Source organism: Nerophis lumbriciformis, linkage group LG10, assembly GCF_033978685.3.
Source record: "Nerophis lumbriciformis linkage group LG10, RoL_Nlum_v2.1, whole genome shotgun sequence".
In the NCBI taxonomy this organism is placed as follows: Eukaryota; Metazoa; Chordata; class Actinopteri; order Syngnathiformes; family Syngnathidae; genus Nerophis; species Nerophis lumbriciformis.
This window is the reverse complement of record NC_084557.2, coordinates 19,118,129-19,131,249: the sequence shown is the minus strand read 5'-3', so window position 1 is coordinate 19,131,249 and position 13,121 is coordinate 19,118,129. Positions and strand designations below refer to the sequence as shown.

General features: G+C 39.1%; 1 protein-coding gene across 2 annotated transcripts in view; it reads right to left on the bottom strand.

Annotated features, from left to right (window-relative positions):
- The window catches only part of LOC133612793 (zinc finger protein 536-like), a 117,548-nt gene that overhangs the window by 62,681 nt on the left and 41,746 nt on the right, over positions 1 to 13,121 (bottom strand). For both annotated transcript variants that reach the window (XM_072913920.1, XM_072913921.1), the window contains exon 2: positions 10,519 to 12,308. In XM_072913920.1, coding sequence (XP_072770021.1) covers positions 10,519 to 12,112 — 1,594 coding nt within the window. In that variant the 5' untranslated portion in view covers positions 12,113 to 12,308. The remainder of the gene's footprint in view (positions 1 to 10,518; positions 12,309 to 13,121) is intronic.

Here is a 13,121-nt window from a genome sequence, read left to right as displayed (position 1 = left end):
CAATGAAATACTGGAAAGGATAGAAATGTAGTTTGTCTCTTTTATCCGATTATTAATCGATTAATCGATTATCAAATGAATCGTTAGTTGCAGCCCTAATTGATTGATTGATTGATTGAAGGAAAGTTGGTTTTGCATAATAGGGACCCTATAGTATAAGGCACGGGTCGGCAACCCAAAACGTTGAAAGAGCCATATAGGACCAAAAATACAAAAAACAAATCTGTCTGGAGCCGCAAAAAATTCAAAGCCGTATATAAATGTTATAATGAAGACAACACATGACGTAAGTGTCTACATTAGCTATAATGGCTTACTATCAAAATGACTATGTGTCGCAGGCTGAAGCAACTCTTCGTTGACAGAAATGTTGAAATGTAATATTTATTCTACACATTTTTACAACATTACAAAACATTAGTAAATCAGAGGCTACTCAGAAGGTGAAATAACTCCTGGAAATTACTGGCTTTTAATGGCCAAAGGTGTAGATGTGTGTATCCAAGGTAAAGGAAACGGCAGGCTGTCTTCTTTTAATAGATTTAATACAATCTTTGCCAAGCTAGGTAATGTTTGCTGTTGTCTGGAACAACATGGCACACAAACAACTATCTGAAATGCAGCCAATATTACATACAGATAATGTGTCATGAGACATGCAAAACTAAATTATATAGTGTTTTAGTTCTTGTCTTGCGCTCCTATTTTGGCTTTTCCTGTTTTGTTGGTATTTTCCTGTAGCGGTTTCATGTCTTCCTTGAGCACTATTCCCCACACCTGCTTTGTTTTAGCAATCAAGACTATTTAAGTTGTCGCTACCCTTCTTTGCGGGGACATTGTTGATTGTCATGTCATGTTCGGATGTACTTTGTGGACGCTGTCTGCTCCACAAGCTGTAAGTCTTTGCTGTCGTCCAGCATTTTGTTTTTGTTTACTTTGCAACCAGTTCAGTTTTTAGTTTCGTTCTGCATAGCCTTCCCTAAGCTTCAATGCCTTTTCTTAGCGGCACTCGCCTTTTGTTTATTTTTGGTTTAAGCATTGGATACCGTTTTACCTGCACACTGTTGTCTACATATTGTGATCACGACAAACCATCTACAAAGCAATTAGCTACCTGCTGCCACCTACTGATATGGAAGAGTACTACACGGTTACTCTGCCGGCACGGACACTCAACAACGGCACATTTGCAGATTATTATTACTGGTTTGCAAAAAAATATTTTTAACCCAAATAGGTGAAATTACATAATCTCCCACGGCACACCAGACTGTATCTCACGGCACACTACACAGTGGTTGAAAAACACTGATCTAGACCACAAGGAAGTGTTTTCCATCCATCCATTTTCAACAGCTCATCCCTCTCAGGCTCGCGGGGGGCTGGAGCCTATCCCAGCTGCACTCGGGCGGTACAACCTGGACAAGTCGCCACCTCATCACAGGGCCAACACAAATAGACAGACAACATTCACACACTGGTTTTAAATGTAGAATAAAATCATTAAAGGTCCCCTTTAACTTAGTAGAGGAAGACAACAAGCACAGCAACGAGCTGAAGAAGAAAGGCGGCAAAATAGGGGTTTAGTTTGCCCTCTCTTCTCTTAACTGTTATGGCTGTAATTTAGGCTCATGATAGCATGTTAGCAGGATGCCATGACAAGAATGGCATTTACCCAGAGAGCCAAATCATCCAAACCACCAGGTGGAACAGAAGACTATCAATAAAAATACCAGGTGGTAGATCAAATCATGAAAATCACTGGGTGGTATATATCAAATCATTAAAAACACCAGATGGCATGCATTAACATCTTGTGCCCCCGTAGGCAATTGGGTGGGGATATGACAGATATAAAATTGAGGGTACTAATTATCCCGACAATGCCTATGATGCCGTTATCTTTAAAATAGAAGAAAAACGTCCTTGTGGATGACAGTAAAATCGGCGGCTCTGTTGCTGATCCTGCATTGCATGTCCACCTTCTCTCATGAGGGGAGAAAGATCAAACCACAGCTGTCACTTTGCTTGAAAAACCGAAAACATATATTCAAGATTATGAGATGATGTCATTCGATTATTTTTGTTTTTAACCCTGCCAAAGGGAAGACAATGGAATCTGACAAAAAGCCATACTAAAGTGATTCAGTACTTCATGTTCCATGAATTTGGGGGACTTGCCAGAGACATTAAAATATGATGTAAGGGCCTGCAGGCTATGACATGCACCATATGAACATCTGCACGTTAAATCTGCCCCGGACATTTATTGCGTTATCCATCTCTTTCTACTTTTATCTACATCTTTGTCGTTGATTTGCAGTTAAATTAATGTTCTGTACTTTGAAATAAAAATAACAGTTAATGGGTTACCTTTTTCGACATACACTCACAGGTCTACAAAGAGATTACTCTTGATGCTGACATTTGACTGACAGTGGTAATAATGTTAAAATATTAGTGCTGTCAAATGATACATTTTTAAAAATCTGATTAATCACACATTTTAGATTTGATTATTCGTGATTAATCGCAGCAAATTACTCGTAATTTAAATTCACTTAAAAAAAGATCTCAATATTTTTTACAGAAATGCAATTTAACTATCAAAATGTGATGTAGAAGATGTTTAAACAATGTTTTTACTTGAATGCATGTCAATAAATTGTACAAAACTTGAAAATAGTTGTATCTAAAGTCCCGTTTGTAGGTATTTTAAAGTGAAATTTGCCAGCAAGCACACCAGTCAGGGTCTCCTCACTCATTTTTGTGCTGACGATTGCATTGACCTGAACAACCCGCACCACCTAAACACCTGCGGTTAAGGTAAAGGAGCATGTGGGGTCAAAATAAATTTGGCGACTAATCTGCGTTGATACATGATAAATGCTATATTTTATTGTGATTAATTGTTATATTTTCCATACCTAAAAAAAAAAAGCATATTTATTATTGCTTTCCAAATGGTAACATATTAAAATCTGATTATTCACACTTTGAATTCGGATTAATCATGATTAAACTCATCTGTCATCCTTCTGTTAACGGCGTTGGTGCGGGTATAACATTAACTGTATGTAGGTTTGTTAAAATGTGGTTACCCCTAAACCGGGGGTGTCAAACTCATTTTAGATCGGGGGCCACATGGAGAAAAATCTACTCCCAAGTGGGCCGGACTGGTACAATCATGGCACAATAACTTAAAAATAAAGACAACTTCAGATTGTTTTCTTTGTTTAGAAATAAAACAAGCACATTCTGAAAATGTACAAATCATAATGTTGTTGGGTTTTTTTACACTTACATGTTGCGGTTAATAGTATTCTATCTTTTTTTGTCGTTATTTATACTTTCTGAATAAATTATGTGATAATGTTCGTCAGTCAACTCATTGGTGTTCATTTTCAATCTATCAAGATAAAAAAATAATATCAAAATCAGATTACAGGATGCTATTTATGTAGTTTGCTCATTTTCCTGGACTGATGCACTAAACATCATGTGGTTTATATTTTTTTACATATGTAGCATGATCTACAAAGATACAAAGAATTGCTATTGCGACATCTAGTGGACACATTTAAAACAGCAGTTTCTTTCATTCAAAAATTTCGCCTAATTTTTATACTTAGCAAACTCATCCCGCGGGCCGGATAAAACCTGTTCGCGGGGCTAATCCGGCCCACGGGCCGTACGTTTGACTCCCCTGCCCTAAACCCTTTGCAGGTGTACATTATGATAGATTATTGTTAAAATATTTCACCAGTTGTACTGTGATACTTTTCCACCATACCTCCTTTAAAAAAAATTCTGCATTTATCAAACAAAAAGAAAAAAATGGTAGCTATTTTAGCATGAAATTATATACTGTATTACAGGGCAGTCAACTAGCGGCCCGCAAGCCACATCCGGCCTGCCAATGCTTTTCATTTGGCCCACTGAACATCACCCAAATAGGCTTGATGAAACAATTTAATCTAGGGTTGCGCATGTATGCAGTATGTAACACACACAGAGGGCAACAGCGAGTATGTGTCACGATGAAACAGCAGTGGGTTTAGTAGAAGAAGACTATGTTTTCAACCTCCACAAAAAGTCTAAATAAATTGCAAAACTGACTTTCAACAACGACCGGATAATGAAGTATAAATGTTCTATCCCATGCAAGTGCTACACGTCATTGTTTCCTGGCAGACATTGAAGAAATGGACACATGAATCCGGACAAGCAGCAACAATGATAGAAATGAGTAAGCGTCATCACGAAACTTAGTCGAATCTATATAAGTAGATGTCCTTTGTATTCCTGGTCGTGTTGTTGTTTTGTCTAAGAATAACTCTGGGCGATCAGAGCTTGTGTATTACATGTAGCGCTAAATTTGACAACTTAGGTTTAATATACAAGTACAACCCATTTATCATTTATTATCATTTATAATTGTGATGAGTCACATACATATTTTGTGTGCAATTTTGGATGTACTTTAGATGTTGTTTAATTTCTATATGGAGTTGTGTGAATGTATAGACACTAAACCTTCTATTCTATTCATGTAAAATAGACAATGGACGCTATATTTTTGTAATGTTTATTTTATGTTTGTATTTTCATTCTTACAATCTTAAATAGAGGAAGAAGTGTAAAGGAAAAAAAACCAAGGAAGGAAAATAATTAAAAAGAAGGAACATCAATCCCCAAAAAAACATCTGGAGCTTCTGTTTCTACATACTGTTAACCAGCTGCACACGCTGGAATTCACAGTGCAGTGTGAAAGCCAATGTGTTTACCTTGTAATTAAGTAAACTAAGTCTCAAAGGAATATAACTACAATCGATGTCCGGCTCCTGAGCTATTGGGCCCTTGAAACTGCGGCCCTCTTCAATATCTAGTTGAATAGCCCTGCTGTAATTAAAGATTAGGGGTGTAACAAGTGATCAATAGATCGATTTATGTTCCTAAATATCAAGTATATCGATCTGTGCTCGGCAAGTTTGCCTTCCAATAGATAGGTATCGATCCAAAATTGTTTTAAAAGGGAATCTATATGGATTAAATTCTAGACTTTGTCAGCTCATTCGGGAGACCACTACTTCTCATAGATATAACACTAGAAGTAAACCTTTATTAAGAGGGTAAAATCGGCATCCAAAGTGTACAAGCTTTAGTCTAGCCTGTGGAGGCCCATTGATCTGGAATGAGTTCGATAGCTCTATAAAAGAATCACATTCTTTAAACATTTTTAAAAAGCATTTTAAGCTAAATTTATTGCGACGTTATGCTTAGTACATTTGGCACACACCTTATGGTTGAGGAATTCACATTAGTCTCATAATTTCGGTCTTGACCTCTGTATGTATGATGAGATTATCGCAGATCTTCAAGATGCAAACTTTTAATCAAATTTGAATAATAGGATATTGAGACTGATTTGGTGGATTTAAAGATTCCTTTTTTTATTTATAAATGGAATTGTAAATGGGTATTTGGTGGGTAGATTTTGAAATGTATTGTATTGTACTGTATTTTGTATAGTATATGACGATGTATATTTTAACTGTGGGTCCCTGTCCATAAGCTTTGTGCTTCTAGGGATGACCTTTTTGCAGAACGGACACTGATATTAACAAAAGAAACAATAATGAAATACAAAACTATGTCTATCGATCGATTTTTATCGATGCTATAAAAAGGAAAACATTGGATTTAAGAACGGCAGACTTGATGATAAAGACATTAAATGTTATTCAAGTCTGTCTGATACCTAAGATAGTCGAGGAAGGTCATCACAAACGCCACAAGACAATATCATAAATTACAACACAAAAATGTTCGGCTACAGCACAATTGCAAGAGACATAAGAACTGGCACCCAAGGAAAAGTTATTTAATCAGAAAAAAATAAATACAAGATATGGATCAAGGAGGCAGTGGAGTTTAGGAAGCGAGGGGCCAACACCAGGGATGTGGGGGCATACATGCCTCCGCACACCTGGTACGCTCTTCATTGACGACGCAGGGGGCGCAGAACAGATACTGTATGGGAACTTTTTTTAGCAGGTAATTCTACTGTTAAAAATGTTGGTTACTGTACTTTTATTGATATTTTCTTAACTGTTGAAAATGTGAGCAGAAAAGGTTTTCTTTTGTTAATTCAACCTAAAGTGTTGGTTTCACTTTATTCAATTAAGATGTGAATGCATTGGCCATTCATTGTTGTTTACTTACTTGCTTGTATCCATGATTCATTGATACCTAATTCCCTTAAAATAAATAACAGGAACATAGGAAACTTTACCTGCAGTGTCCAATATCCAGTATTTATTTCACAGTCAAATTGGTTAAATTTAGTTTGCTAAAAAGTTACTGAATCGATTTCATTTCCCTGAATCGTTTCAAAACGTCCATCCATCCATCCATTTTCTACCGCTTGTCCCTTTTGGGGTCGCAGGGGGTGCTGGAGCCTATCTCAGCTGCATTCAGGCGGAAGGCGGGGTACACCCTGGACAAGTCGCCAACTCATCACAGGGCCAACACAGATATACAGACAACATTCACACACTAGGGCCAAAACGTATCGTTAAAAAATAATAATATTGTCCCTGAATCGTATCGGCAATCACAAATTCTGATTTGAATCAAATTGCCGTTAAAACAAATCGTTACGCCCATATTAAAGATGTTAAACCAGTCCAATGTAGGTCAACATATGCTAAGTTATCTGAATAAAACAAAGACATCTCAGCTTTGAGTTGTAGGTGACATAGCAAATTAGTGTAAAATCCAAAAATATATTACTTTCATTGATAATGACTCTCTGGTCCAAAATGGTCCAAAACTTTGAACCCTGCTGCTAATTTATGGATTTTATTCGCTGATTGCCATAATGTTTTGTGCTCAATAGTTTTCATTAAACCCAAGCAGAGGATTGAAATGGTGTGTTGTTTGAGCTATGGCGCTATCTTTTGTACGAGTTCCCTCACTGCAGGTGCTGCAAGTTAAAAATGTACCTCATGTTTTGCCTTGAACCGAAATAAAACCGTCCATAACGTTTCTGCTCGAAATTATTCTTCATTCATTATTCCAACCAACGTTCGTAAGTTTCACAGTTTAACAAAAAAATTAAACATAAAACATTTGTATGCACGAACAACACTTAAAAGCTAAGGTATATAAGTATGTAGAATTAAATTATGGAATGAATTAAGTAAAGAAATCAAAAAGTGTACTAATATTATCCAATTTAAGAAACTGTTCAAACGCAAAGTGTTTACAAAGTACAAAGAAGAAGAACCATGATCAACATTCTGAACGTATTGATAATGTTATTCATCTCACTAGAAGAAATACAACTTACTTAACTATTTATTGTTTTGTTTTTTATGTTAATACTATGGAGCATATTGTGAATAAATTGAGAACAGGAAATGAGGAAAAGTGTTAGCAATTGCTATGGAATAGAAACGGGGTAGAAATAGATTGCTTCTTCCTACTCCTTTTCGAACATGTTCCAAAGAGAAACTGGAAATTGTGATGTATCATGTTGTAATTGTTTACATGTTCGAAATAAACTCAAACAATAACCATAATCCTAACAAAACCGTCCTATGTGTGGTGTCTGTAGGAGTGTTGTCTTGCATATTTGTACGTGCTATCGTAATGTAATCAAGCTAGCATTGTTAGCATTAGCTAATAAGCTAACACATCTACGAGTGTCTGTGTTAGCATTATTAAACTTATAATGGCATTCTTTTTGTATTGTTTCAGTTTTGTAAATTCACTAAAACGTCACTGTGGAGTTCCATCCATCCATTCATTTTCTAATTTTGTTTGATCAACCGTTTTACTGCACTGTTTGGAAAAAATTATGGTATGTAAATTAACATTTACAAAATATTTCTGTGTTAATAAAAACCTAATTTCACAAACTCCATATCTGCGGTTTATAGTCCGCTGATATATGGAAAACTTGTTTTTTTCTTCTAAAATTTAGTGGGTGCTACTTATATACCGGTGCCCTCTACACTCCGTAAAATACGGCACTTTTTTCGGGTGTTTTAGAGACATGAAAGCACTTATCACTCTGCAGTGAATGTCTTCAAAGAATTGCGTTGGTTTACAGAGCAAGATGTTGAATAAACGTAAATGAGAACGTCTCTTCACTGTCATGGTTACGCTAAAATAAATCACTGATAATGTTAATGTTTATATGAAGACTGCAGGGGTCCGAGAATGATCTTATTGTACAGATAACCAATCTTAGGTGTAGTTCTGTTACCGTAGGTACCAATCGTATATATAGAAACACTGGTATCTGTGCCTTTTATAGAATGTGTAGACGCATTTTTAAGTATTTATATATATATATATATATATATATATATATATATATATATATATCTATATATATACATATATATATATATATATATATATATATATATATATATATATATATATATATATATATATATATATATATATATATATGTATACATATGTATATCCATCCATCCATCCATCTTCTTCCGCTTATCCGAGGTCGGGTCGCGGGGGCAGCAGCCTAAGCAGGGAAGCCCAGACTTCCCTCTCCCCAGCCACTTCGTCCAGCTCTTCCTGTGGGACCCCGAGGCGTTCCCAGGCCAGCCGGGAGACATAGTCTTCCCAACGTGTCCGGGGTCTTCCCCGCGGCCTCCTACCGGTCGGACGTGCCCTAAACACCTCCCTAGGGAGGCGTTCGGGTGGCATCCTGACCAGATGCCCGAACCACCTCATCTGGCTCCTCTCGATGTGGAGGAGCAGCGGCTTTACTTTGAGCTCCTCCCGGATGGCAGAGCTTCTCACCCTATCTCTAAGGGAGAGCCCCGCTACCCGGCGGAGGAAACTCATTTCAGCCGCTTGTACCCGTGATCTTGTCCTTTCGGTCATAACCCAAAGCTCATGACCATAGGTGAGGATGGGAACGTAGATCGACCGGTAAATTGAGAGCTTTGCCTTCCGGCTCAGCTCCTTCTTCACCACAACGGATCGATACAGCGTCCGCATTACTGAAGACGCCGCACCGATCCGCCTGTCGATCTCACGATCCACTCTTCCCTCACTCGTGAACAAGACTCCGAGGTACTTGAACTCCTCCACGTGGGACAAGATCTCCTCCCCAACCCGGAGATGGCACTCCACCCTTTTCCGGGCGAGAACCATGGACTCGGACTTGGAGGTGCTGATTCTCATCCCAGTCGCTTCACACTCGGCTGCGAACATATGTATATATATATATTTTTTTTTTTTTTTTAATTGCTGCTTGTATTTATTTATTAAATGCCTTTTACTGAATATGAAATATGATAATGCCTTTTATACTGTATTTTGTTTGTTTTATGTACTGTATGTGATTGTATGTCTACTTGGACGTTGGAGTCTGCAATAAAAGTTTGATAATGAGTAAGTCAAAAGATTTGGTTTGTTTGTGAATGTCACGACCCTCCATTCTCAAAATCAAATTTAATACTGTAACATTTTACAACGGAGAACAACATTTATTTAAATGTGAAGAAAACAAACTAAGAATCAACAGAAATTCAATTGCAGTTCTAATTCAAATTAGCATTTTTTTAAAATTCACTTTTTATTCCTCCCACGACGATATTCTTCTGTCTTACATTGTCAATTGCAATTGATTATGCAAATGAGGTGATGATGTCATCTAGCGACTTTTAGGACAGCCAATAGCTGCTTTCCTTACCTGGGCCGCCTATTGGACATCATTTTGTTTCAAGCACTCTCAAGATACGGTATGTACTGTGAACACTGACAATTACCTTGAAGGTAAACCACTGCACCTAATTTATTGAAATATAAAGTGGAACACACCCCCACCCAAGGTTATGCATTTTGAAAATTGGAAAACTTATACTTCTAAATTTGTATTGCGTGCTACCTCAGTGCACCCCACTAGTCTGCATTTTAGATAACATTAAAAATGATTAATTCTCCATGTATGTTCAGCTTTTTCTTCAAATGTTTGTATCTTGTTTTGTAACATTTTCTAAAATAAAGATCGGTTTTAACAATGGGTATGACTAAAAGTAGAATGTGGGATAGAAGTAGAAAAATATACCCCAGAAGTTACATGACGTTAACAAACTGAATACTTAACACACACGTTGTCACTTGTTGTCACAGTTCAGGTGTTTTAACTAGTTTTTGCACGTGTTAAAACTAAAGACATTTTAAATTGAGATACAGGAGGCACATATGTGAGGTCTATCACATTCAGTGTGCCTTAATCATTAACACTAAGACTGTTTTTTAATACCTTTAACGCCTTAATGTCAACTTCTTATTAGGCTTGTATGACAGTTTAGAATGATAAAACAGTACATTATGACTGTTCTTCAAAAACAACAAATTGGGAATTCTAGCAGTATACCAAAATGGATTGTGTTCGATCTTACAGGTTCCGCTGTTGAACCTATTTCAATCATTGAATTATCAACATGTCCTTCTCCTAAACTAAGTTACCTATAGCTGAAGCTGGAGAAGAGGATTGCGGTCGGCGTTCAAGGGCACTTCCGGAGTGGGTGTTCCCGGTCTCTGTGATGACCTCAGTTAGCCCGTGATGACTCAGGCTGCCTTTACTGCTGGGTCGACTCCCCACGTTGGCGTCTTGGTCAGCAACACTGGCTTTCCCATCATCCACAGGGAGGCGTCGTTCAGGCAGGGAGGAGGAGCTATGCTGATGTTGCTGATCTTTGCGGTTGAACATGTGCTGTTCAGCCTGCAGCCCTGGTGACATGATCTGCCAGCCTGGGTAGCTCACTGACTCTCTGCTGGAGATGACCTTCTGCAGATAGTCCAGATTGGCAGAGCTCAGGGGAGGGTGAAGCTGATTTAATCCCAACAATGAGGAGCTCTTGGCTTCATTTGGAGGGCATAGACCAGAGGAAACACCTCTACCTAACATCTCAATAACCTTCATGTCAATACCGGCTGTGGCGAGTAACTGGCTGTATTCTGTCTGGTCAGCTCTCTCAGCAGTGAGGAACCTGTTGTGAATGCGGGAAATGTACTGTGAATATAGGCTGCTCTGATAATCTTCTGTTAGGTGACGCATTTTAAGGGCATTGTCACGGTCAGGCGGGAGATTACCCTTGGAGGCTTGGAGTTTATTAAGGTGAACCTTCATGTGGTTCTTGAGAAACCAGGGTTCTTTGAAGCGACGGCCACAAATCTGACAGCAGTGCTCAAAAGAGTCCTTGTGTTTCCTCATGTGACCTTTGAGGAACCAGGCTTGGCTGAAGGTTTGGCCACAAACATCGCAGGGAAATTCACCGACAGGCTTCCCCTTGTCGTTGGTCCCCAACACCGGCTTTTGTCCTGGACCCGAATCGGTAGTTATGTGTGTCGTCTCAACATGAGCTATGAGCTCTTCCTCGTGTGAGGCAGCAAACTCGCACAAGGTGCATTTGTAGGGCTTGTGTAAGATCCGGATGTGGCGTTCGAGTTCCTGCTGCTTTCGGAACTTGCCCTTGCAGAAGGAGCAGCGGAAGCCAGTGGGTGGAGGCTGGGTGGGCTCTTCGTGGATCATTGAGACTTTAGGGGATGTGGATGCGACCGGCTGGCTACTGGGGAATTGGTTTTGTGTCTGGGCCTGTTGGGGTTGTTGATGTTGGGTTATGATAGATGTTTGCTGAGGGCCAACATGACCGGCTCGCATCTGCCTGTCCCTTAGTATGGCCCTTTCTTCAAGCTCATGAAGCAACCTGTTCTCCTCTCTGACGCGCCCACGGCCTTTACCCAAGATGCCTTGCTTGTGGGTACGCAGGTGTATCTTCAGGTTTCCCTTCTGTGCCGCCCGGTGGTCACAGTAGGGACACTTGAAGGGTTTTTCGCCGGTGTGTGTGCGCATGTGAAGTGAAAGGATGCTGTTAAAGCGGAAACGCTTCCCACACAAGGGACACGGATACTTCCTGTTCTTGCGACTGTCATCCTGAACAGAGTTGACCTGGGTAACAATGCTTTGATTGGTAACCCTCAAAAACTGGGAGAGTTCAACTCTGCCATTCATGCTGCTGAGAATTCTTGCATCCATGATTTGATTGGCCAGAAGCGCCATCTGGCTCCTAATTGGGCGGTTGGGTGGCCTAATGAATCTGTCCTTTCAGTGTCTGGCTGGAGTTACAGACTAGTGGTCAGGGGTGTTTGAAAGGTCTGCAGTGAACTGTTTGCTGGCTTCCTCGCACTTATTCAGTTTAAAACAGGATGTGGATTCATGCTGATCAGATGAAATCGCGGCTTGTGGCAGCTCAGACCTAAAGAGAGAACAAAGGGAACATTAAGTGCATTCAAATTCTCGCAAAACAAAGAAAGCATTCATAAGCAAAAATCACAAAAAAACGATATGGTTCTCTATGAATTCTTTTTGCTGTATGCGTTTGACGTCAGAAGGATAACTAATTATCATCTATCTGCCTTCGCAATGTGCAAATAGTGGTGCAGCTTGTATGTATCATGCCAGTGATGCACTTCAAATAGGCCAGGAAATCAAGCAAAGTAGGTTATGAGTCTTCTCATCCTGTTAAGTATACCTGCGGTTTTACATTAACGTTGGAGACTGAAACTGCTGATTAAGTCCGACCACAAAGCCTAACTCATAACCTCTACTAAGGGTGAGATGGAAATCTTTGTCTTGATCTTATTTTGCACTGACACACAATAGCAAACCAGCTCAAACATCAAAGTCTGGCCTCTTCTATTTAGCCTCTCTTTTGCATTTCACAAATAACCGAAACACTTCAAAAAAAAAAGAAAGATTAAAGTCAAAGAGTTAAAGCGCAGGAGTACGGAGAAAAATAAACAACTTAATGATGCAAAAAATGCAAGCTCAGTTTAAGGGGGAAAACATTCAAATTAAGAGAGTTTTTATTCCTCACCCGGCACTATTATTTGATTCAGCTGAAGCTGCAAAACAAAGCCTCAAATTCACATGGTGCGACAATGGTAGGGGTCACATAAGCAAGCCCTACGCTGCACCAAAGGGCAGAGAACAAAGCCTTCACTGTCCATGCTGAATTAACACAGGCTTACATCATGCTGGGCTGCAACCTCAGTCGCTAATGAAAATG